Consider the following 27,339-nt stretch of genomic DNA (forward strand, 5'->3'; position numbering starts at 1 on the left):
CTGACACAAGATAAGAAAAGATAATTTACCTTAAATAATACATCTTCTTGTGGTCCAAATGATCCAATCTTATATGTGATATCATTACAAATAACAATGATGGTTCTACCATTGGGGTATAATGGGGTCTTCAATGTTAACTGCCAGGCTACCATACCAACCTGAAACAAATAAAATGTCAATTAGTATGTTTACTGTGAACCACAATAATTTGATTGCATTTTTGTGTTTTAATGCCACTTTTAAACACTGCTTTTTGGCTATTAAGTGGCAGTCAGTTTTATTGGTGGCGGTAGCTGGAGAGCCATAGAAAACCACTGATATTTGATAGGAAAACTGACAATCCTAGTAAATTAAAGATTGGAGTCAAGTGCACCTGTATGAGCCTGGTTCGAACTCACAACCTCACTGTTGACTGGCTAGTGATTACAGTAGTAACTGCTTTGACCACTCAGCTAGTGAGGCCAGGTGAACCACAATAGGAAATGACATCTGTAGATTTCATCACCACACAATTTCTACTTGCTACTTAAACTTTATTGAACATATTTCACATTCAATTTTGTTTTCTTTTTATCAACCCCAGGATTTAATAAAAGTGGGACAAATATTGACTTTTGTGGTTTGCGGATACATATTTTGCTCCTTGTTGAAGGTCTTACAGTAAAAAATTTAAAACAACACATTTAATAATTTCATGTGTCTGAAGCGCTTTTCTGGATTCACTTTCATCAGGAACGCTCAAAGTTTAACATTTGAAATCCAAGGATGTATAAGTACTGAAACCGTTAAAGTCTATGACAAAAATACCTAAAGTTGATAGCCAAATTCATCTTAAGTCAACTTATAGTTGTTAGCCTCTTTGTCATTGGTCTCTTGTGGAGAGTTATCACATTTACATTCATAGCACATCTTTTATTTTCATATATGAGTATTCTACTAATATGAACTTATATGACTGCAATCACATGCTACTCTTATCCATGTTGTGGACTGTTAAAATATTTACTGGTATCTCACTCACCTCATTTTGACCTGGTAGCCTGTTTTGCATCAGTAGGTTGCCTCTGTTATCTAGTACGAGTTCTGTACAGGAGTAAGGGTCTTCTGGTATATCACTCTCCTTTAACTTATGTAGAACAATATACTCTTTCCACTGCTTCAGTAATCCCTATTTACAGAAAACATTTATTTAAATAGTAGTACTTTTTAATTGAATTAGTACTGCAACTACATTTCATACAGTAGAGCAGGAATACTGACAGATTATTCAGGTTTTTTTTATATGTTTAATCCATCAAATTACAAAATTCAGTTGAATATTAACCTATAAAAGCACTATTTTTAAAACTGGAAACAGAAAGTTATTCATCACTTAACCATTTTAAAAGCAAAGCAGAAAATTTCAACCTACCAAATACGTCTACAAAGTTTTTGTTTAAGTATTTTGAATTATTTCACCTCATTCTAACAGCTAAATATTAATATTATGAGTGGTTATTTCAAAATCATCCTGAGAAAGTTAATGAATGATCCTTGCCTGTTTGAACATTTCAGGGAAATCATATACATATGTCGTCCCTGACTGCTGGGCCTGAAATCTCTTTAGTTGTAAATGGTCCTTTGTAACATATGGCGCACTGACTAACAGTCCATGTAGTGGTCCCTGCTTGGTCCCGTAGGCCTTGAACATGATCTGTAAACATAGAATTTAAATTGTATATACTTTACTTAACTGTTTTATTCTTTACAGCAGAAATCATTAATGTGTAAACTCATTTTGTCCAATTGAAAAGTAAAGTTGTAACAAAATCATCTGATTTCTATGAATTGACTGATATCAACTGGTACCTACCTGTCCTGTCCTAGAATCTGTTTCCTCTCTGTACAGACTGATATCTAAGTAGTATCCACTTTCATTTGTAAGGAACAATCTGATTGGTAGTCTTGGTGCTCCAGGTGAAAGTCTACAATAAATGAAATAATACCGTATCTTTTTCTTTGTAGTAACTTATTGAAATTGATCATTACATTTTTGCTATGAAAGCTTGAAACACTTAACGGAAAATTATGTGAAAACAGTTTATAAAAGGGTTCAAGTTATCTTTCAAATAATATATATTAGTCTGTTTGAAAATCTTTCTTGTCTATTCTTTAAGCCAATACTTTATTTCATAAGATATCTCAATTACTTTTTTAAATGTAGTGTGATACAATACCTGATGTTAAATATGTTTATTGTAATATTAAGAATTTAAGATACCATTTTTAACTTTAATATAATAAGTTACCTGATGGTTAATTTAAGTTCAAAGTTAAACAGCATACCTGATGACAAATTTAAGTTCAGCATGTAAAACTCTCATCTTCCAGAGCCTGGTACCATACCTCATTACCATACTTCTTACAGTCTCCTCTAACTGTGAAGGAGAAATAAATCAAATCAGAGTCAGATCTATGTTGACATGCATTTTTTCAGTAGTATCATTTATTCATTTTTTAAGGCTATTATCAAATTCTTAATGGGTTAGCCAATAAAAAGCCACTCATGGGCAAAAAAAACATAATTTCAAATCCCCCTTTAATTTTTCAAGTCTATAGGCATCTTTTAAGAAACTTACATATATATTACAAATGCAAATTAAAGTACTAGTATGTTTGAAAAATGAAGCAATATTTCTAAATTTTGAAACTTCTACACATTCAATACTCATATGATGTAAAACATGTAAAACAAGCAAAAAGCAATTTTTTTCCTGAAGAGTCATTTTAAATAAACTCATCATAGATACCAGGATTGAAATTTTATATTTACGCCAGACACACGTTTTGTCTTCAAAAGACTCATCAGTGACGCTTGAATCAAAAATTATTTAAAAAGGCCCCAAAAAATATGGTTGAAGAGCATTGAGGACCAAACACCAATTATCAATCTTCTTTTATTAATTGTTCCAAGTCAAAAATGGTGATTTAAGAAAACATTCTGACATCCAATGGGTTCTCTCCACTTGTTTCACAGTGGTATCTAATGACTTCTAATTCCTATCTAAGATATATCTAGACAATATTACCTTTCCTGGCTCTGTCAGTGTCAATGTTGGAGCAAAGTTCAAAAACACATGATTACAATCTGTCTTCCTTGACTGAAAACAAAAAGAATTATTTGATATCAATGACTAGACAATTGTATAAGTAAGTAAGTAAGTAAGTAAATTGTTTATTATAGTGACATGTGTAAATGTGTATATGTACACTTTATTTTTGTGAAAAACTGCAAAAAATCACTAAAACTTATAAAATATATTACTATTACAAAAGGTTAAAAAGAATGACTTTCTAATCTACTGGGTTCAAAATAATTTTGACAACCATCCAATTTTGATGTCTACAAAATTTTTAATTAACTAAATATCAACTTATGACAGTCTCCCAGTTTGAAACAGTTTAAAGTTTACAATACAACTTATACAATACAGTATTTCTAATTAAACTACAAATAAATATTTGGGATCTAAACTCACAGCAGGATGAGAGAATGCCACTTCCAGTGAATCCATGGCCTCTAATAAAGTTCTCTCTGCTTCATTCTGTAGAAACTCAAAGGAGGCTTCCTGTAATAGGTTATGTTTATCATTAGTTACATTTATCAAAAACAGGAATATGTGTACATTAGTCACCATACCATCCCCATACTATCACAATTCCATGGTCAGAGAACCCCACAAACTCGTTCAAAGTCCTAAATAAGCATATATTTTTAGAAAGTTAACTTAATAATGAACAAAAGTATTTATTTGCAAATTAATGTTAAAATTAACTTTATACTAAGCTACTTTAAACCAATCTTTTGAGCTACAATGGGAAGAAAAGATGCACATGCTGGTAAATAAGATGGCTTCATCTACTGTAGGCAGGGCATACAAAAATGCCTTTTTATGACAATAAAATATAAACTGAATTTCAGGATAGAAATTACCTTAGTAACAAGATCTGAATGACGTATAATAGCTCTAACAAAAAATCTGTAGTCTGTGACCTCCTGACCTTTGGCAACCTAAAAAGATTTGGAAATATGTATTGTACAAGTTTAACAATAATTCATCTGAAATTAAAAACCAAACAAATATGAATAGAATATTTTTATATCTACATTTTTTTCCGCCTGTGTTCAGATCCATTTCCTCTATACTGAAAAATACAGTATTACTTTTTACTATATCACTTTTCTATGATTTATATAACTTTTCACTACTAAACTAGTATAATTATCAAAACACAATTTCATGACCTTTTGTTCCAATTCTACATAGGCTTGATAAACAGGGTATTGGTCTTTTGTTCTCACATTATATTCCTTTTTTGAAATTTGATCCTAATGTACATTTTTAATGTTCGTTTTTTTTCAGCAATTATCATGATACAAGAAAGATTTACACTATCTCAAAGAAATTTTTGTCAGATCCCCAGTTAAAATGTTGCCAACAAATTTTCTAAAAAGCACAATAGAAAAATTATTCAACAACTGCACATGCTAAAATACAACACTATTCCACTCTCTCAATAGTTAAGATTAAATTAAATCCTTGGCAATACTTATTTTCTTTTTAAAGTGAAAATCCAACATAAATTTTACAAAAATATTGTATCTTACAAGATGCAGTGGTCTAAAATTAACAAATATGATAATAATCTCTATACATTAAACCTAGTTCTAGCTACTTCCTCAACGTAAAGACGAACAGCACTTGTCATATATCACTCATTACACTTTATAGGTATGAAAGTTAATAAAAGTAACCTGATTTTTGCAAAAATTAGACAGCTTCTTTTACGTCTTTATAAAAGTCAACCTTCAAATACCATACCTTAGCTTTACCAAGATATAAATGCATCTTGTGATTTGAAACAGGAATAGCCTCTAAATCAAAGTTTCTCATTCTGTTAATCTCTAACTGAAAAGCTAAAGCTGGTTCTAAGTGGCGGTAAATTGAGTCTTCTGAAAACTGAAATAAAATATATATATATAATGAATTACTCTAAAATTCAAATCTTTTGTTGTATTAAAGTCAATCATATTTGCTTCAAAAAATTTATCATCAAGAAATGTGAACAAAAGCTTGAAGTAAAATAATGAACTCGCTGCTTTAAAAATGGCTTACATAGTTTATAAAACTAATTTCTAAATAAATTGAAGATTAAATGTTTACTTATTTTCAGGGAACCCTAAGTATCTTAAACAGAGGCTTGTACCAATTAGCAATGTACAAATATTCAACACTTAAAGATAATAGGAATACCCGTGTAGTTAACCTGGCATAAAACTTCTGAAACAATTGTATACTTACATTGAATTTGGCTCTGTATGTGAAATATTTTGGAAATTTTTTCTGAAAGTGAAAAATAAAAAAATCTCTAAATAATATAACATACAACATAATCCTTTAAAAAAGATTGTTTATTGGTTATTTTTTCTTTTCTGTTGTAATGATGTTATAACAAAATGTATATGAAGTTGTTAAAATATTAGGCATAGTGTACCCTAATCATATACACTCCCAATTAATGAACATAAAGCACCTAAAATGGCAACCTAAGAATTACTTACACCGAACAACTCAAAACATACAATATCTAGCTCTTTAACAAATAATGCTGATTAAGTATATAAAAGGAAAGAAAAGATAGACTAAAAATTATATGTTCAAGGTTTAAGTAAAATTTAAAAAACAGAACCACCCATTCTACTTGTGCCATTAAAACACAATATGATTGTTCCTTTACCTTAGATGCTATAAAGAATGTACAATATGATATTTCCTTTACCTTAGATGCTATAAAGAATGTACAATATGATATTTCCTTTACCTTAGATGCTATAAAGAATGTAATCCTTCTAATGCCTCTCTCATTCATCATTTCTCTCTGAAAATACAAAATATATACCAAAATATTCATTATATTATAAAACATCTAAACAAATAGTAAAACAGTTTTAACAGTGGTAATGTAGATATTAAGATTCATCCATATATATGATTTGATCTATTTTACCCTGTACATATTTTACATATAATACTATTTGGTTTTTGAATTTCCAGTAATACATTGTGCTCTGACTTACTTGTATGTCTCATTTTATTAAACTTTTTATTCTTTTTACATTGTCATGAGTGAATGAAGTTCACTTCAACGTGTGTTTTAACAAGATACATGTAATGTTCCTATACAATGTGGAATATGACATAAATTGTGTTAAATCAGTGATTGTTATTACCTTTGATTTACAGAAGTTCTCAAACATGGTAGACAGAACATTATCTTCATACACCTCCGACGATCTGATGGCCACATTAATGATATGTATAGGTTCATCTACATCTGACAGACTCTGGAAATATGTAAATATAACATTGTCTTAAATTTGGTACACTTTGTATTTCATGTTCAATATTTTACAATAAATATTAATACATCATTTAAAAAAAAAATTGTATCTTCACCACATGACATGATGTGGTCAACTGAAACCATAAGTTTTGACCTTAACCTTTGACCTAAGAAGTTGTACATACATTATGACACACCCTCTGGTGTTGGTTAATTTATGTCAAGTATAAACTTTGAAATCTCAAGATATAAAGCAGACACAATCTTGAGAAGTTGTACCTTCATTATGACACATCCTCTAAATCTTGTTCAGAAAATATTTTGTAACACCTTAATTTAGGTTTAAAATTTGTAATAAAAATTACAGATATATCTTAATGGTTGGCATCTATGATAGCCTCACATCAACAATAATTGAATTTAAGAAATGATAACATAAAATGAAAAAGTATTTCATTGAACAAAAAATTCTCACTTCAGGCCAAACAAAAAAGTATGTGCGTTTACTGTAACCCTACCTACCCTAATTTTTAACCCCTACCCTATTTTTTTACCATTTTTTATTATGCGCTGTTGAAGTCACAATGTTGCTCCAATAGATGCAATGGAAAAACAAATAAAAAAATCCCTACCTAGTACCTACCCTATTTTTTTTCAGAACGTAACAGTAAACACACTTTTTTTTGGCAACATTACTAGGGACTACCTACATGTATTGAAATTGTATCTTCTCCTTTTGTTGGAGGAGAACCTATATCTGTGAACAAGTTAGGACTGTCTGACGGGCTACCATCCATGGAAAATCTCTCCATTATCTTGTCAAATTTACTGGAAAAATGTTTAAGATTCATTAAAACATCATACATGTTTTTTATTGATAAGTCATACATGACAATCATAGACTGTTTACATATATAACATGCATTAAGGATGTTTGCTCAGCTTATTATTGGATTTTAGCCAGATTTTCATAGTTTTTCAAACAAAACAGTGCACAATGATAATCATATAAAATATCTATAGAAAATCATTTCCTGCCAAACTTTCAATGGATTATATCTCGAAAACAGGCACATGGACCCTTTAATTTTTTTCTGCTTTTTTAGTTCCTTTATATATTGTTGGCATGAAATAATGGAATAACGCTTGATGAAACAAGCCTTCATACTTATCAAAAGCCTCTAGAGAGTTAAATGATGCCATGATTCCTGTTCTCTGACATACTGGTGTATCATGTAACTGGTCAATGTGGGCTGCAGTAGGGTCATCCTTTATCTCAGTCATCTTATCTGAACTATCAAACCTCATCACCATCATTCTGAAACATTACAACACAAACAATAACAAGGAATTCAACTCAATTAAAGTAATTAATAATAGGATAAAATATAACATCAATAAAATCAAGTAGAAATTCTTATGTCAATATTATAAACATTTTCTGTAAAAGAAACATTCAAATGTACAAACAAGGAATTATTTGAATCTGAAATAATTTAGAATTCTGGAAAACAGATAAGAAATGTATGTGAAAACTTACCAAATTTAGTAGGTAAATCATGCATTAGTCTTGCATCATTTTTAATTTTAGTTTCTTGTGTATAATTCGGAGTTAAGTATGCTGAAGGACGCCTATGGGTGCGGGAGTTTCTCGCTACATTGAAGACCCATTGGTGGCCTTTGGCTGTTGTCTGCTCTATGGTTGGGTTGTTGTCGCTTTGACACATTCCCAATTTCCTTTCTCAATTTTATGTATAGAAAAAGTTCAAATTACTTTCACTGATATGATATTTCAGTGTTGACTAAACCCCCTAGCCATTCACACAAGTCTAACCCTATCTAGTTGGGTAAGTTTTCTAACAATTTTTTATCAATTTTCAGCATACAAAAATACTCCAGATTCAAATAATTTATTGTTAACAATTATAGATATCTAATTACTTGATATCTAATTTTGTCAAAAAAAATATAGACAGTTCATCTGTAACGAAGAAGGCAGAGTAAGGAAGGGATAGTAAATTCTTTTATTTTGTTATTAATAATAAGCCAACCCTTTTTTGCATTTACAAAAAGGTCATTAGCAAAGCAGAGTTTTGCAAGTGACCATGTAAGGTCCAAAATCCTATTATAGAGGAGAATTTTATTAGTTCTCAATTTGCATATAAAACTTTTTACAATTGAAACCATCACAAGATAAGTAACATAGCTAAAACTCAGCTTACACTTTGATGAGCAACTTGATATAAATATAATACATTCTTTAAAATGCTTTCCTATAATGTGTTTAGTTCAGTAGAATGCTTAAATTATTCAAATTAAAAATTTCAGAATAGTTTCATAATACTACATGACTGTTTAAAAAACTTCATGGTGTCAAATATAAAGACCATTTGAATCTGTGTATAGGTAACTGATGTACCTAGTAGACTTCTATAAGTACATACTCTCTCCTCTAAACAATGTTCACTAAAGTGTATGCAATAAGTCAACACCTTCAGTATATCCTAAATGTTTTGCTATACAACTAACTTTAGATAATCCAGCTTATAAGTTTTTAAGGATATAACAATTTAACAAGGGAAAAAATAATGAAAAGGAGTTGTTAATATTAATGGGAAGTTTATTTTTCACAATCAAGTAAAAGTAATTCCAATCACCAATATAATGTGAAAAGAATAATGTTAGTTTTAATGCATGTTTCTAGAAAAGAATGAATAGCAGACCAATTCTCTTAGTCCTATCTATGTATAATTTATAATATTTATGAAATGATCAGAACACGTTTCTTTCTTTCAACATATGAAATATATATATAATTTCTACAGAAGATATATGAGAAACTATAAGATACTTATATCAAAATCACTCAAATAAAAAAGCTAATAAGAACTAATCTTAGATAACAGCTGCAAATAATTAGCTGATGCACAGAGTAAACTGTTGATTTTCATCTCATTAACAGCAACAAACAACTTAGCAGTGCATATGAGAATAAAGTGTTGATAATCCTCCACAATGCTCTCCTTACCTTGATAATGCAGCCATGTCTCTATTAAAAGTAGCGTGTCATTAACATTTATATGCCAAATAGATTTACTTAAAATATTTATGTTTATATGGTTACCATCAAAACATCAACTTTGGTTACACTTATAAGATAAGGAGATTTGGTAAGATTGCAATGGAACAGCTATCCAAATGACATGAACTTTTCAAGAGATTGATTTAGTTCTTCTTATTGATTAATTGAGTACCAACTATCTAACATTTCCATCCTGTAAACTTCCTGTACACATACACATTGTAATATCAAAATTTACTAATAAATATCAACAACTTTTCTCACAGATTTTCTTACATACAATTCTGTCTTCTAGCATTTTAAAACTAGTTACCTGGTGGCAAAATCGAATCTTCACATCTGATAGATTTTCCTTCATTGTGAGATATAAATAAATACAAATACTCAGATATACAAAATGTCTGTACTTTAATGTGACATATGTTCTTCCAATTTTTATTAATTAGTTTTACTATTACAGCAGTACATATCACACAGATTAAAAGCTGATATAAATTCTGAACTAAATTAATAAGTTAACTGAGCATGCAAATAAACAACAGAACATCCACTGTATAAATACAACAAGTTTCCAAACTAATGAGTAGTCTGTATAGCCACATCATGCAGGTTACTGTATTACATGCATAGGTCTGATGAGTGATTATGATAACATTATAGACAGACGATAGATGGCAAGAAATGGCTCTATATCATTACTCTGGTAATCATTATAGACAGACTAGAACACAACGTCAAGATGGATTGGCTGTATATTTAATCAAATTTCATAAAAGACAGACTGAAGATTACAAGGTCATGATAAACTTCCTTTTACTAAATTATTTGTTTTCTCAAGCTACACAGCTATGATAGACTGATCCTACATCAGGTCTCTACCAACTACCAGGGTTCAACTATTTCAATAAGTTGGTTGTATGTAACCTCCCATGATATTGATTGACTGAAGATAAGAAAGGCATTAGAGACTGATAGTAGATCTGACTGTTATGATATACTTTCTCTATATTCCATTGACTGTAGATTTGACAGTCACACTTCACTGATTATTAAGAATCAAATTAATAAATTGAAAATAAAAAAAAAAAAATTTTTGTTAAAATTCTATAGTAGAAATTTTTTCAATTTTTTTCTATTTTTGTTTGATTTCTTTTTATAGACTGAAAATATATTTAAGCATTGTTTTATCTGGACGTACCTGACCATCAACAAAATGGTTTTCCTTAGAAGCACCCTGTTTTTCCTTACAATCATGACATTCTTTTCTTTTTTATGAAGAACACACCCAATACATGCTAAACATGTGTGCCCAAACGTCCAAATTAAAGGTTAGATAAACATGGATTCAAACGAGGTAGAGGTTATTGACTTCAAAGTCAAAACAATGTCAGCAATGTTTTGAGGCTTATAATGAGGATATTGAACTAAATTGACTGATAGCAAAACAGTCTTTCAATTCTCCCCTTTTTCAAATGTTTGAAACAAAACAAATCATATTTTGATTGTTTGGTGTAAATCATAGCTGATGCCCCAAGAACTTTCCAATTCAAATGTTATTTTGAGGTGCCATATGATTTGAGCTTATTTTAATTAACTAAAAGTCATTATTTGTGTCATTATTATCAGGAATTGAAATGAAAATGAAATTGATGAAATTAGTTTAGCAATTAACAAAGCAATATAGGATCTACTCATGCAAGATCATTTTCCTTTCAGCTTACAAATAACTATATGCCATTAAGTTAAGCTTTATACAGTATTTATATCTTTAAAGACTATATTATGGACCATGTGGATTACAATATACCACTTCACAATACTTGTATAAATCTAAGACATATTTTATTTCTGCTTTAAGATAAGCATTGTATGTATTATATTCTTATCAGAAAGTTCCCTAGTTCCTATTTACTTTTCACACTACCCCTTCTGTCCCACCTTTTTCAACAGTTCAGGATATAAATAACAGATACAAAGAAAAAGAATTACTGTAGTTAATACACAGTTTCTTTCTAATAAAAGTATCAAACTGGACTGGGTTTGAATCAAAATCCCAAGTAAAGATGAGGTAACAGAATAACGTTTGTTGAAAACTAGAAATACAAAGTTTTTAAAACAAGATTGATCAGATTGAGAACAAACCAAGTGGAATATTGCTTCAAAGAAATAACATATAAAGCAGCCATGCTAAGGAAAAGTGTCTGCCTGAACAAACCCTGACAGAGAAGTACAAACCTAGCTGGTGGATAAAAATATCCCTCAAATAAACAACTGTCATGTCTGAAATAGTTTAGTAAAGTTAGTTGGAGACATTTTAATGCAACATGCTGTATCTCCATATAAAAAATATTGTAGATATTGCTCTTGTTTCTAATCAGCCATATAATTGTGTATAATAACAAAGATTTTTGGGGGAATTTGAAAGCACCTAAATAAAAAGCAAGGTAAAAAAGAACTTGTACATATCAGCTACTGTAGAACTTAAATATATTATGACTTTAAACTTCCTGAGTAAAGAATAGCTAAATGGAGGCATTATAGAAATTACAAGTTTCTTCTGAGCATTAGTATAAAATGTGCATACTGATAAGATTATATAAAATGTAAAAAAAAAACATCTTAGAACTTCAGTTTGCTGGATTTAAAATAAATTCAGCTGTATTTTCAGCAATTTCCTTCTAAAGATCAAACATGCATCATTTTTTGTTTGGAAAATTAATTTTTGTATAATTATAAAGAACTCAATATAAATTGTAGAATAAATAACAAACAAGAATGTGTCCAAAGTACACGAATGCCCCACCAACACTATCATTTTCCATGCTCCATGGACCGTGAAATTGGGTAAAAATCTAATTTGGCATTAACATTAGAAAGATTATACTGTAGGGAACATGTGTACTAAGTTTCAAGTTGATTGGACTTCAGGTTCATCAAAAACTACCTTGACCAAAAACTTTAACCTGAAATCCCCACTTTCATTTTCTATGTTCAGTGGAACTTGAAATCGGGGTTAAAAGTCTAATTTGGTTTTAAAATTAGAAAGATCATATCATAAGCAACAAGTGTACTAAGTTTCAAGTTGATTTGACTTCAGCTTCATCAAAAACTAGGGAAAAATGGACACATGAAAGGACGAACAGAGCCACAGACCAGAAAACATAATACCCCTCACTATCTTAGGTGGGGCATAAAAATATCAAAACTAGTTAGTCTGATTTGTTCTTTCAATGCAAGTGTCTCAAAATATTAATTTTACTAAACAGAGAAGAGATTGGAGAGATGAAACAGTAGATGTTGATGAAATATCACAGTAAAAGAAAGTGTGAGAAGCTACTTGTGTACAAACTGAAGTTCTAAAACATTATGTAAATATTTAAAATTGACTATGCTTAAACAAATGAGTGCAATGTGCCAGTACCACTGCTTCAGAACTACTAACCTGTTAGGATGAGATCTGGGAAGTAAAAACTTAAACTCCACTATACATAAATCTTCATCTATTTCACAATGCTGTACGCAATTCACATCATAGGCTATGTAAGCTCTTCTTATATATACCTAAAATATACACATCACATCATAAGGAATGTATATAAATCTAACATAAACACATGTCATACCATACATCTGATCTTATATATATACCTATAACATACACATCACATCATAAGGAGTGTAAGATCTTCTTATATACACCTAAAATATGCCCATGTCACATCATAAGGATTGTAAGCTTTCTTGTAAACAATTTATAAAAACCTAAAATATACACACATCCCATCATAGGCAATGTATGTACACCTAAAATATTAAAATGACTCATTATAAACAATGTAAAAAACATATATATACCTACACATATGGAACATTGTAATACTCTGGGTTTTATCAAACTACTCTAGTTTAAAAGTTTGTATTCAGGCAAAATTATGTAACTACTTCAAATGTAACTATATAAACAAATTACACAAACCCCCCTATGAAAAGTTCAAGAATCAGTAACAGAAGATAGTTGAAAACAAGATTTTCTGCGCATTTGCATTGATTTTAGACAAATTAACTGGAAGTCTCACAAAGATGCATATCCCTTACCTCTTGTTTTAAAGATTCATGTAATGCTTAAAGTGGAGCAAGTGCTTTTTTTTTTGTAATTATTTTATTTTTGATGATGAAACATGTGAAATTACATACTACAGTATTCGATACACATTTTTAAAAATAAAGTAATACTTGATAAATCAATTAAGTCATATGGATATAATAAGATATAGATATAAATATTACAAAAAGATTTTGTTAATTAATCAAATAAATTAAATAAAAGCTGCTTCTAACAAATGCCACTTCTGATCCATTTTTACTTTTTGTACAGGGGTTAAGAAACATACAGAGTATTTTTCTATATTAATCCAATATTTTAAATATTCTACCCCACCACATTTTGTGGGGAATATGTTCTTACATCTACATTTGTATATATAATATTTGAAATACAACAAAATATTGTTAACTATTTTACTGTTGACAAAATCCTCAGACACACCTAAAATGACTTCTTTTGCACTGAAAGGCAGGAGAATGCCATAATTTTTAATCCAATCTATAACGGATAGCCAGAAGTTTTGTGATACATTACATTCCCAAAAAATGTGAAAAATATTTTCTTTAATTTCTGAACAAAAAGTACAAAGTTCAGTTTCTTTTAATTTACATTTCAATAACTAGAGGCTCTAAAGAGCCTGTGTCGCTCACCTTGGTACATTTGTATATGTGAATATTCAACAAAGGACACAGATGGATTCGTGACAAAATTGTGTTTTGGTGATGGTGATATGTTTGTAGATCTAACTTTACTGAACATTCTTGCTGCGTACATATATCCCCATATATAATGATTGGCCCAGTAGTTTCAGTTGATAGTGTTAGTAAAAATTTACAAATTTTATGAAAATTGTTAAAAATTGACTATCGATTCGTCTGAAATTTTCAGGGCAGATAGATCTTGACCTGATAAACAATTTAACCCATGCCAGTTTTGCTCTTAATGCTTTTGTTTTTGAGTTATAAGCCAAAAACTGCATTTTATCCCATGTTCTATTTTTAGCCATGGCAGCCATCTTGGTAGGTTGACCAGGTCAACGGACACAATTTTTAAACTAGATACCCCAATGATGATTGTGGCCAAATTTGGTTTAATATGGCGCAGGAGTTTCAGAGGAGAAGATTTTTGTAAAAGATAACTTAGATTTACGAAAAATGGTTAAAAATTGACTATAAAGGGCAATAACTCCTAAAGGGGTCATTTGACCATTTCGGTCATGTTTGACTTATTTGTAAATCTTATTTTGCTGAACATTATTGCTGTTTACAGTTTATCTCTATCTATAATATTTTTCAAGATAATAACCAAAAACAGCAAAATTTTCTTAAAATTACCAATTTAGGGGTAGCAACCCAACAACAGGTTGTTCGATTCATCTGAAATTTTCGGGGCAGATAGATCTTGACCTGATAAACAATTTTACCCCATGTCAGAATTGCTCTAAATGCTTTGGTTTTTGAGTTATAAGCCAAAAACTGCATTTTACCCCTATGTTCTATTTTTAGCCATGGCGGCCATCTTGGTTGGTTGACCGGGTCACCGGACACAATTTTTAAACTAGATACCCCAATGATGATTGTGGCCAAGTTTGGTTTAATTTGGCCTAGTAGTTTCAGAGGAGAAGATTTTTGTAAAAGTTAACGCCGGACGCAGGACGACGACGGACGACGACGGACGACGACAGACGCCGGACGCAAAGTGATGAGAAAAGCTCACTTGGCCCTTCGGGCCAGGTGAGCTAAAAATGAATTACATGGTAGAATCCTATGAACAATCTTAAATTGGAAGTTTTGCAGAAAAGAGTTTCTGGTTATGATGAAGGGCATGGAATAAATAGCATTCCAATCCTCAATCTGCATATCTAAATCTCTATCCCATTTTTCACGGGAAGATAAAGATAACACTTTATTATCCTCCAAAAATAATGTATAGAAAAATTTACAACATTTTGGTTCCTTTTTAACTTTATCTATTAATTTATTTTCAATAATTTCCAGTTTTGAACTACCTTCTATCATACTTTTCCATCTCTTTGGAATCGCACTTAAAATACTATAAAATTCTACAAAGTTAGTATTGATATCATACTTTTTTTTAAATTCATCATATGAGAATAATGTATTTTTATCTGACATAAGATCATTAATGAAGAATATACTATTTTCAACATATTTGAACCTCAAAATCATCTTGCCATCTATTTTGATGTTTGGATTCAGCCATATGGACTGGGTCAAAATTTCAGTATTGTTTTCAACTTTAAGCTTATTTTTTAACTTGGAAAAATTTACCAGGATATCATGCCAAAATGGATTAACTTTTTCTGCTAAATAAAGTAAACCTTCATGACTTAAGTGTAAAATCTTGTCCCCCCCAAATTTTTGTATATAACTAAGTAGCAAGACTTTCCAAGGAGAGTAGTTTTGGGGATCTAATAATTTATACAGCCAAGACATTTTTACACTATAGCAAAAATAATAAATATTGGGCATCTTAAGACCACCATCACAGTGTTCGGACATTATCACTGCCCTTTTCACTTTATCAGGTTTTCCTTTCCATAGAAAGTTAAAAAATATATTCTGAATCTCCCTCAAAACCCCTTCTGGGGGGTTAGGAAGGACAGTCAGAACTTGGACCAAAATGGGAAGTGCTAAAGTCTTAATAACTACAACCCTCCCAATATATGTCAGTTCTCTATAAGCCCAAGTATTGAGTAATGACTTGATACTGTTTATCTTGGCTGTAAAATTACATAGAGTTTTATCCATTTTAGCAAGTTCAAACCATATACCTAGTAGTTTAAACCTCCCAGAATGGTTCCAAACAAGATTTTTTTCTGGCAAAAGTTTTTCCATACTACCCTTTTTTGACCCAATCCATACAGCTTCGGTTTTGTCAACATTACACCTAAGTCCAGCACATTCTGAAAATTTATCAAACAAGTATAAACACTGATTTAGGGATTTTTGGTTACCATCCAGGACTACGGAAGAATCATCTGCGTATTGACTCAACAGAAATTCAGAGTCATTAATTGTTACACCTGCAACCTCAGGGTCATTTTTAATAGCTGCACTTAGTAATTCTAGCACTAAAATAAAAAGGTAAGGAGACAGAGGATCCCCTTGACGGACCCCCCTTTTTAATGAAAAAAATTCAGAAATATAACCATTATTCAACACAGCACTAGAAGCATCACAGTCGCAAGCCTTAATCCAATTTATAAATGTATGGTCAAATCCATAAAACTGCAAAGCCTCATATATGAAAGACCATTCGACTGTGTCGAAAGCTTTTTCAAAATCGACTAAAAGTAAAAGTCCAGGAATGTCGTCTTCTTCCATCTTTTCCATTAAATCATAAATAAATCTAGTACATTCACCAATATACCTACCTTTAAGAAAACCTTTTTGTGTTTGACTAATTATATTTACCAAGACCTTTTTAAATCTATTTGCTAGACTGGCTGTAGCTATCTTATAGTCTACACACAGCAGTGTGATAGGTCGCCAGTTCTTAAGATAAAACTTTGACTTACCCTCCTTTGGTATACAGGTAATGAGTCCCTGTCTTTGAGTGATAGAGAACTTTCCATACTCTAAAGCCTCATTTAAACATCTTACTAGTGGAAATTTAATATCATTCCAGAAAAATTTATAAAACTCAACAGTGAATCCATCTATACCAGGTGATTTAGAGTTCTTCATATGTTTAAGAGAAGACAGACATTCCTGTACTGATAAAGGTCCTTCACATGATTTCACCTCTTCCTCAATAGGTTTTGTAATAAAAGGATTGTCATGCTGAAGAAATGTGCTCCTGTGAGTCTCAAGTAACAATGGGTTAGAACTAGTATACAATTTTTTATAAAATTGTTTTTGTTCATTTCTAATAATACATGGATCCGTTATCTCAGATTCGTCCTCCAGAATAAGTTTGGGAATAATTTTTTCTGTATAATGTTTTTTTTCCAAATTACAAAAATAGTTACTTCCCTTTTCCCCCTCTACATGCCATCTTGCCTTTGCTCTTGTAATTATCCCTTTAACATTTTTTTCTCTTATTAATTTTAATTCTAGTTCCAACCCTTCCCTTTCTTGTTGTACTGATGGCAAGTTATTCTCTATGAGTTTTTTATCTAATAATGATATCTTGTATAATAATTCTTTTTCTTTATTATTTTGTTCCTTCTTCCGGAAAGACGAAAATGAGATTGCAGATCCACGAACTTTCAATTTAATCATATCCCATAAAAGCTGATAGCTTATATTAAACTGTTTGTCCTCTGTCTCAATATCAATAGATGGATCAAACTCATATTCTTCAATGACAGTTTTGATATCCCCTTTAACTTTTTCAATAAACTCAGTTTCCTTCAAAAGACTGTTATTAAATTTCCATGTACCCTTCCCTCTAATCTGGCTTGAGAATTTTAAATCAATAAGTACTGGAGAATGATCCGATCTATAACTAATTCCTATATCTGATGAAATTACAAATGCTTCTATATCAGAGGTAATCATGAAGTAGTCCAAACGACTTTGTTTGCGATTTGAACCCCTCCATGAGTACCTCTTTTCAAAAGGGTGTTGCAGGCGCCATATATCTAATAAATCAAGGTCATGCATAACCTCATGTATCTTAGCTTTTGACTGGGGGTTATTTTCATTTCTATAATATAATGTGTCCATCTCATAATCTTGAACAACATTCCAATCACCCACGACTACAATTGACGAGTTGCCAAAGTGGGATATTTTGTTTTTTATGTTGTCAAAAAAGGCTGGTTCATCATTATTCGGTCCATATATTGCTGCCAAAGTTATACGATAGTCCTGAATGGTGATATCTAATATAACAAAATTACCAGACAAGTCTATGTTTTCTCCATGGATTTTAAATTCAAAAGTATTTCTGAAAAGAACAGCTACCCCTCTACTTTTACTAGAAAAAGAACTAAATTTCCCCACATATCCCCATTCATGCAGCCATTGTTTTTCTTTTTCAGATGTGCTATGGGTGTCTACTAATATAATTATATCATATAAGTCCTTATATTTTGTAAATATATCAATTCTTTTAACTGTTTCTGATAAACCCCTGCAGTTTACACTAACAATAGTTATAGTCGACATAATATTATCAAGTGGTTAAACAAGAATAGCTTAAATAATAATAAATATAAATATCTATAACCCCAATATATCCAAACAGTATCCACAAACCATACACATGTGCATCTATACGTAAAAGTGTTTTCCCAATGTTTCAATTTTTTACTTAGAGTTACCCCCAACCCCCCCAAAAAAAGTGTCGAGAGCATCATAGTATAAATAAAATGAGCAAATATTTTTGTGCTAAAGTAAAACTGAAAGATATATCAAAAAGTTCTGTGAAACTTCATTTGTACCTCAATTTGCACGTTTTAATTTTTAATTTGTGTATTGTTAGTTTTTAAGAGAGACAAATTCTCAGACAATGTATACCAAAGAATAGCATATATATTAATAAAAGTCAACATGCTAATTTATAATCCCCATGCTAAATAAAAGAAAGTAAAGTAACGAAAAAAAGAAAAAAAAAAAAAAAAAACCAACATAATAACAACAAAGCATTTTTATCAACACAGGTACATGCAATAATACAATTGAAGAAAAAAATTTTAAAAAACACATACAAATATACACATACATATGCCATAAACATGCACCTTTAAATCCTGATACACGAAACAACCATCTTTATATACAATTGAATTAAAATTGCTGACCCCATCTTAACTGTACATGTACATGCATCTCTCATCAGCTCATTTCAGTGTTACATGTATATTGTATTTATCCAGAGTGAAACTAACACTTAAACATTTATTGTATGATAAAATGTATTGACAAGGGTTTCATTTAATAAGTGTTTGTTTATCAATCTCACGATTATGTGCAGAGATTCCTCTGAAGTAGTACTAGGACAAATTCACAGTTATAATTTATAGGTCTACGAGTCATTTTTTAACGGTTCATTATTTTCGCAGAGAACAGATAAGATTTTACTTCTATTTCCAAGAGGAGATGGTGTTCGGTGTATTTTTTCATATCAGTGAAGTGGCCCAGAAGTTTTTAAATCGAAGACTAGCTTGAAAACCGATTACTTCTTACCAAAAATATTAAAAAATGTGTATTTCAAATATGCAGTTTTTGTTAAATTCTCTACCGGAAGTTTTGAAACGGATAGTAAAATTAAAGACTAGTACGGAAATAGACCCTAAATTCCGTAAAAATAAATAAAATAGGTATGCCACTCCCTGAATATACAGGCTACAATGCAAAGGTTCAAACTTTCAACTTTGGTGTTGAAAACAATATAAAAAAGAATGACATTTTTACAAGATATCAACAAATAATAAACAACAATAAACAACTTTGAATAAAGGTATAACAAATTTGTAATGTTAGAACCGGAACGCATTATACGGAAGCTATTCTTATGAGCCCAGTTTCTGCCTTATGTTGTCATAAATGTCAAAACGATGCCGATCCCCCTTGCTGTCGGTGCCATATTTGTGACCGTTGAAATACCACGCACTGGTGACATCCTCATGCAGGTATAGTCTATTTAGTAGCCCTTGGTTCAGTTTTGTAACATCGTCAGAGATGCGGACTTCTAACTTCTCATTTATAAGTTTTCGATTTCGCAAAATAGAGATTTTCGATTCCATGCGCATAAATTTCACAAGAATTGGTCTAGGTTTGCCGTGTTTTCCTGGTATCCTGTGTGCTGCTACAATCTCTGATGGTTCAATATTTACACCCAGTTTACTTATCTCATGAAAAAAACTATGAGGCAATCTTTCCCCCTTTTTTTCTGGAAAGTCAAATATTTTAATATTTTTTTTCCTTGAGTATTGTTCATTCCAGTTTGACAATTCCATTGCTTCGGTTGCACGTTTACCCGTATTTTCAATCTCTTCTTTCAAAAACCTGTTTTCTTTGTGAAGGTTTGCATTTTTTTCTAATATATTAGCATTGTCAAATTCTACACTGTCTATTCTTTTACTAAGTCTAGATACCTCTGACTTAAAGTGCTGTTCTACCTTTTCTTTATTTGTTTGAATTTCAACCATCATTTCTTTTTTAAGTTCTTTTTTCATCTCTTTTTTCATTTGTGCAAGCAAGCTTGTAACTGTTTCAGTGACAATCATTTTAACGTCTTCTTTTTTCAATATGTTTTTCATTGAATTCCTTATCTCATTTAATTCGGTTTCGATGCATAAACCATGATCGCCATCGCTAGAGAGACATGTATGCGGGCGTTTTGCAGATTTTGGTTTTGCAGGTGTTGAGTCATTAAATACAGAGTCATCATTTTCCTGTGTAGCAGAGAGTTTGCCAACATTAGCTGTCGAAACAAAGCTCGTTATTTGTTGTTGTTGCGTCATTCTCGGCTTACGAGATATTTAAATGTTAATGTATGAACAATATATAGTTATTGTATAAAACTTGCTTTGTTTACAAACAATTTACGATCTAGTTTTCGAACTATTATACCGTGAGTTTTATTTACTCAATTAAATCACTACCAATATCTATATTTAGATTGTTTTTTTCTTTTGTCCGAACTTCAAATGGCTATTAAAGTATCTTTCTTTGGTAAATGCATCAAAATTATTATTCAGAAAGACTCACATATTATTACTTGAGATTCGAAAGTCCAGGAAAAATCATATACAGAACTGTAAAACTTCAAACTAGCACAAAAACATCGGAGCGTCAATACCCTCGACTAGTCACAGACAAGTGCTTTTATAACACAGTTTGGACTTTGTTATGATGGTACAGGGAGTATATGATTCATACATTAATAGGGCTTACATAGGTTATGCCTGTTGTCCAATCCAATTCAATTTATTTGAATAAAATATTGTTTAAACTAATCAAACTACATTTATAGAGTCAATTTATACTTAGCTGGGGAGTATGAGGACAAGTTCATGTATGTACAATTTCTTTATTTGATCATCTTCACAACTTTGTACTTCATTTATATCTATGTTTACCCTTATATCAAACTGGTCTTACTATATTGAACAAGTTTTTTTAATTATTTGGATCAGAAAATCCTGAATATCCATGTAAACTTTTTTTTCACTACTGGATATTGGACAATCTACTTTTCTGAATGGTTTTTTTCTGGTACTAGTTAGTTTTACCTTATATTTTGATTATATATACTGTGATGTTTGTCTATATAATCAATGAGGAATGAGTCAATCATAAAGCAACACTGTAAGACAGCAGTAAAATTATTGTCATTGTCTACCGTTCACTTACTTCTAAAGCTGCCATTCTGACAAGGGAGTTAGAATGCCAGAAAAAATCCTGTAGAACATCATAGATTGCAGTCTCAGCATAAATTATTTTCTGAAATAAAAACAAAGCATATTATATCATTCACTTATCTCTCATTGTATCACCATGTATAAAACCTAAATATCAGATCAGCTGAATTATTACAGTATTCCTTTCATTTTGTGTCGTAAAAATACACATAAATATCATTGTGGCAATTTTTATAATATAAATATAATAAACATTATTAAACTTAAACTTATATCATTTTTTAATCAAGTTGTTAAACAAAAGAACTTTTAGAGAGCTATCTTATGTTACCCACATATTAAAGCCCTTTTCCATTATTACAGTTTCTATGGTTTCACATCTTCAATCCAAAAATGTCTTATATATATGGCATTTTGAAAAAAAATCAAATAAAAACATAACAAATAATGAAAACACAACTATTTTTAAAAGATAAAATAAAAATCTGTAAGAACTATTCAAATATAAAGTAAAACTCAATCACAATTATTTTCGAAAAATAATTCTTTATGATAAATTATAGAATCCTAGCTTAGAATTGAAACTGTTGTCATTGTTTTAATAACAAATGATAGATATACAAGGTTAGAGCAGCTTACTATATAAACTTGAACATTTTAATAGTTTACTCATAATTTGAACTGTGTTCTATGTATTTGATATAAACGCAGAAAATAGCAGGCAGAAAAAAAAACCATTCTGGTAATTTAGTTTTACTGTATATGTAAAAAGTGAACAAATTAATTATAACTGATTACGTCATAAATGTCATTGTTTTGCTCTAGATTCATGAACTGAAAGTGAAAATAAAAAGAAGAGTTATATATTTAATAGAAACCTATAGTAAGTATAATGTACTTAGTATATGGTTATATTTCTAAGTTGTCATAAAATTCATTAATGTTGACTTAACATTTATTTTTTTATATATACATTTATATATATAACAGTATTCAGAGAGCAAATTTTTGTTTATTTTTTTTACAATGGAGACTTAAAAGCTATTGGAAAATAAATCTAATTTTGAGAAATATGATTCTCTAAAGGATTAATTTCAACCCTTTTCAGCACCTTTCAAAATCAACATTATTTGTATATATGCAAATAACTACTTGCTACCTTTTCATCAGAACCAGTTTACTACAGTCAACTAAAATTAAAGAAATCTTTATATTTGAATGGAATGTATAAACAGTTTACCTGTAAGTTATCAGGATTGTATTCTGGCCCATACATGTCTATGGCAGACAGGAAAATAGATTCCATCTGATTGTGTCTAAGTTCATATGGTGGAAGATGGGCTGCTATCAGAACCTATAAAATACAATATATCTTTATGTAGATTTCATCAATTGCAGAATTAGGGGGGACCTTCTGCCCGGGAAAAACTTGTTTGATTATTTAGGGAATCACTGAAGCATGACTGGAGAGGGCTCCCTCTTGTGGAATGGGCTCTACCTTATGACAATTCTGGATCCACATCTGGATTGTTTCTCTGTTCAAGTTCATAAGGGAAGAAGTACTGCTATTTATAACTATAAAATACAGACCTTTCAAAACAAGAAGAAACTATGTTTTTTTAACGTTTAGTTTCATAAATATTTGGGGTTCACAAAACAACTATGTGCTTTTTTTGGCAGAAATACAGTATAAATTATCAAAATATGAAGTTTGTTTAATAACACAAAAACATGTGACCCATTGTCTAGCTGGCATATACAAATTCTATTAGTTTTAACAGTAACAAAATATCCACACACCAAAATGGGGTTCCTTTTCATTTAACTGCAATAGATTTTCTACATGAATAAGCATAAACTTTTGATATGCATACATACATTTGGAAAAAAGACATTTGTTCCACTCAAAAGAAAGCTGAAATTTGTAGGTACCAATTTTTCCATGAATTTAGGGAAAATTGTAACTTAGTGAATATTTGTTTTGTTGTATTGCCAATCTGCATAAAAGCCGACAGAAATTTGAACTTTGAAGTGTGTAAAATACATCTAATGAGTTTCATTTTCTTCCATTAGCTATTAGCATAAAAAAAAACTATTGAATATCTACCTGACAACTATCACCTATTGTATCTGTTAAAAGTATTTCACAGACAACAAATCTAAACTATATATACCTGTCTGGCTCTCAGTGCTACACTACTATTATCTTGTCTGTTAAGGGTGGTCAGTTCTGTCAAGATAGAAGCCAAGTCATCGGTCAAGCCTGGTTCTTTGCCAAATAAATGTTCCTAAAAATCAAATTTAAATAATGTTAAAATTCTTCATTGGCATCCAAATACATGTAAAAGTATGTTTTTTAAAACTCGTGTAGTCATGCGTTAAAGAAAAGTTTGTTTTCAAAGTACTTGAAATAACTACATACTAATCAAGCTGTCGTTTCTTTAAGATAACTCTGTATATCCTGCTACTCACTATAGATGGAAAATTATTGCAAGAAACTAACGGTGCATGTGCAAAATCAACAACACCATAGGCAAATTATATATAATTAGTAAGGAGGTTTCTCAGCCACAACTCAACTTCAGGCTCTTGCCCCGTATAGCTCAGAAACCGCCTTACTTTAAAAAAAAATTTTTTTATCTGTGATCCATAAAGTGTTGACTTACAATCAGTAAGATAATGAGTTTATTTTTCTGTTTGACAGCCAGGTGAGATATAATACTGGCAGCTACGGCTGACATGTCATCAGTTTTCTTCTCCATCAACTTAGTGATACATTTATCATAATGACCTAAAAATATAAAAACATGTTATATAATAATTATTCTAGTCTAGAATTGCATGGAATAATCTGCCTAATAAAAATTTAAGTAACAATGATTTAAAATATTCTATAAAGGACCGTTGGGATAAAAAAATACTCCCCCCAATTTTTTAACAAGTCATTCTAAAAATAGTCACGAATTTATGGATTATTTTTGAAAGAGCAAATTTCCCCACCTCTTGTCCCTTGCTCATTCATCTTTAAAGTCTTTTACACTAAACATTTGTTATTTATACATAAGTTATGTAAATACAAACCTTGTTGGAACTGTTGTTCTACTCTCAGATACTGTTTCAGTAAATCCTGAACAACTGTCTTCATGTGTCCACGGATACCATTTCTGTATCTGTAATTATTAGAATGAACTTATAAGTTATCCTCGAACAACTTTTCAGAATAAATAATGATACCATAATTATAGATACGATTCAAGAATTTCAATTGGATGATTTTTTTTTTGATTTTTTTTTTATAGAAAACAAACAAAATTCAGTAAGTGGCATTCTTGTTAGAAAAGAATATTAGACATCAATATATTCTATAATTTATATTCTCAAAATAATAATTCTATAATGATTTCAACAGCTAGTTTTTTAATGGCTCTGTTAACAATCAAAACAAAACTTACAGATATGATGGTTAATTCCGATATTTTCTACACCCTAAATAATTACCTGAAACCTAATTGATGCTTGCATGACTATATATATAGCTAGGTCCATTCAAGTTTAACAGATCAACAGATTTCTGTTCACTTTTCTCTTAAAAATCAATCATAACCTATCTGTTATAAGGACTATGTATATTCATTTCATATTTATATTTACCTTTGTACTAGCTGTACAATGCCCTGGGTTGTCATGAAGAAGTTTTCTCTTTCTGTTTTCTTTGTAAGCGTAGCAGCATGGCCATCGATTACAGTAGCTATCTATAAAACATTAAAAAAAAGATTGATTCATATTGACTGAATCAAGATAGTGTTTACAACAGTTTATTTTTGTTCTGTTTTATAGGTGCTAGGGCCATCTAAAACTTGCAGTGAGAGGAGAGTTTTTTGCTCCGTGTTGAAGTCCTTGCTGCAATTTTGAAATGAAGAACAACAGAAAACACAGTTCTTTTGCTTTTTGTGTATTTTCTTTCTGTGCATTAACTGATTTTGAGTCATGGAAAGATGCCTCACATCCTTTCATTACTATGATTTACTGTTGACTAGGGAACTGATTTAGGAGTGATGTAATCAGACTTATTGTGTACCTGCTGACTAGGGAGTTGATTCAAAACTGATGTAATATAACTTATAATTTAAACCTGTAAACAAAGAAATTAATTCAGTACCAATGTATTTTAACTTACCTGCTGACTTGGGAATTGATTTAGTACGGATGTTATATTACTGGCATATGTCTGTAGTAACTTCTTTATTGATCTCTCTACATGTGTTGGTACTCGTCCAGAGATAATTGAAATCAATTCCTGTAGAGTACAAAATCATATAAGCAAATTTTCAATATATTGTTTTTACCTACAAATCACTTTATTTTTCATAGCATTAACATATGATTGGTATTGGTGCTTTCATAATAAGATTAAAAGATACAAAAAATTCTACTGATCATATCTTTTCAATATTTTAAAATGTTGTATGAGAAGTCAAAGTTACAAAGGTTTAACACTATATTATCTTCAGAAAAAGTGTGTACCTAGTCAGGAATATGACTTGATTTCCAATTTTTAAGTTGGTTGATACTATTTGATTTTGTAAGTTTTTATGGACTTGTATGGACCAATTCTTTTATTACCCTTGGAGTTCAGTACTTTTGCTATACTTTTTTCAGTTGTTGTCACTAAAATGCTTTAATTTTTAATATAACTATCTCAACTGACTTAATAATTAATTTCCACATATTTTCTTCACAAAAGGTATTTTTTATATCAAAATATTGCTCATAGCTCCTCATGTCACATATGACAACAAACATGAAACAAAATATAAGCATCTGCATTTCAACAAGAGCAACAAAGGATCCCCTTGTCATTTTCTTTAAATTGAAAATTATAATTACCTGCATTTCAAGTAATGGCAATGAAGGATCCCTCAGACATTTCATTAAAGTTTCTACTGATTTCTTCACCCTTGTACTAAAGAAAGGCTCTGGCAGTACATATCCTGCTAATAAGTTCTCTAACTCCGTTCTAGTTCTCTGGAAAACTTGATGCATCCTTTCTCCATGGTTCAGTGGGTTTTGTAATGTAGGTAATGACCCCATGAAGAGTTCTGCCTGTTGAACACGACTAGGATCATCCAAGTCTAACCTTGCTACATAACTACCAGTATCTAGTACAGCTCCTGGTCGCTTGACAAAGTGGACACTGTAATGGTCAAGTTAATTATAAAAGTAATGAAACTAATTTAAATTTTTCACATATGTAATTCCTAAAAGAGAATGTCAAAATAAAAAATGCTAATTGTGGCCTGCCTCTAAGTTAGTGGAAAAGGCAGACACAACAAGATTACATATTTAATATAACGGGCAATAAACTTTGTTTGAAGCTTAGAACAATGTAAATATACATTTATTCAAGAATGAGATGCATGTCTGGTC

At 30.6% G+C, this 27,339-nt stretch overlaps 1 protein-coding gene across 1 annotated transcript in view; it reads right to left on the reverse strand.

Moving 5' to 3' along the window:
- LOC134688405 (acetyl-CoA carboxylase-like) overlaps positions 1-27,339 on the reverse strand; it is a 68,900-nt gene that overhangs the window by 16,959 nt on the left and 24,602 nt on the right. Inside the window, exons 16-40 of the mRNA XM_063549108.1 lie at positions 26,800-27,106; positions 26,090-26,209; positions 25,564-25,664; positions 24,994-25,082; positions 24,579-24,703; positions 24,087-24,200; positions 23,153-23,266; positions 21,905-21,994; positions 12,912-13,030; positions 11,705-11,749; positions 9,416-9,436; positions 7,556-7,705; positions 7,098-7,215; positions 6,275-6,388; positions 5,866-5,922; positions 5,346-5,387; positions 4,866-5,003; positions 3,977-4,054; positions 3,522-3,611; positions 3,072-3,143; positions 2,329-2,420; positions 1,856-1,967; positions 1,541-1,696; positions 1,025-1,171; positions 30-161 (exon numbers count right to left, since the gene is read on the reverse strand). Of these exons, the coding sequence (XP_063405178.1) occupies positions 30-161; positions 1,025-1,171; positions 1,541-1,696; positions 1,856-1,967; positions 2,329-2,420; positions 3,072-3,143; positions 3,522-3,611; positions 3,977-4,054; positions 4,866-5,003; positions 5,346-5,387; positions 5,866-5,922; positions 6,275-6,388; positions 7,098-7,215; positions 7,556-7,705; positions 9,416-9,436; positions 11,705-11,749; positions 12,912-13,030; positions 21,905-21,994; positions 23,153-23,266; positions 24,087-24,200; positions 24,579-24,703; positions 24,994-25,082; positions 25,564-25,664; positions 26,090-26,209; positions 26,800-27,106 (2,743 nt within the window). The remainder of the gene's footprint in view (positions 1-29; positions 162-1,024; positions 1,172-1,540; positions 1,697-1,855; positions 1,968-2,328; positions 2,421-3,071; positions 3,144-3,521; positions 3,612-3,976; positions 4,055-4,865; positions 5,004-5,345; positions 5,388-5,865; positions 5,923-6,274; positions 6,389-7,097; positions 7,216-7,555; positions 7,706-9,415; positions 9,437-11,704; positions 11,750-12,911; positions 13,031-21,904; positions 21,995-23,152; positions 23,267-24,086; positions 24,201-24,578; positions 24,704-24,993; positions 25,083-25,563; positions 25,665-26,089; positions 26,210-26,799; positions 27,107-27,339) is intronic.

This window comes from Mytilus trossulus, chromosome 10, assembly GCF_036588685.1.
Source record: "Mytilus trossulus isolate FHL-02 chromosome 10, PNRI_Mtr1.1.1.hap1, whole genome shotgun sequence".
Lineage (NCBI taxonomy): Eukaryota > Metazoa > Mollusca > Bivalvia > Mytilida > Mytilidae > Mytilus > Mytilus trossulus.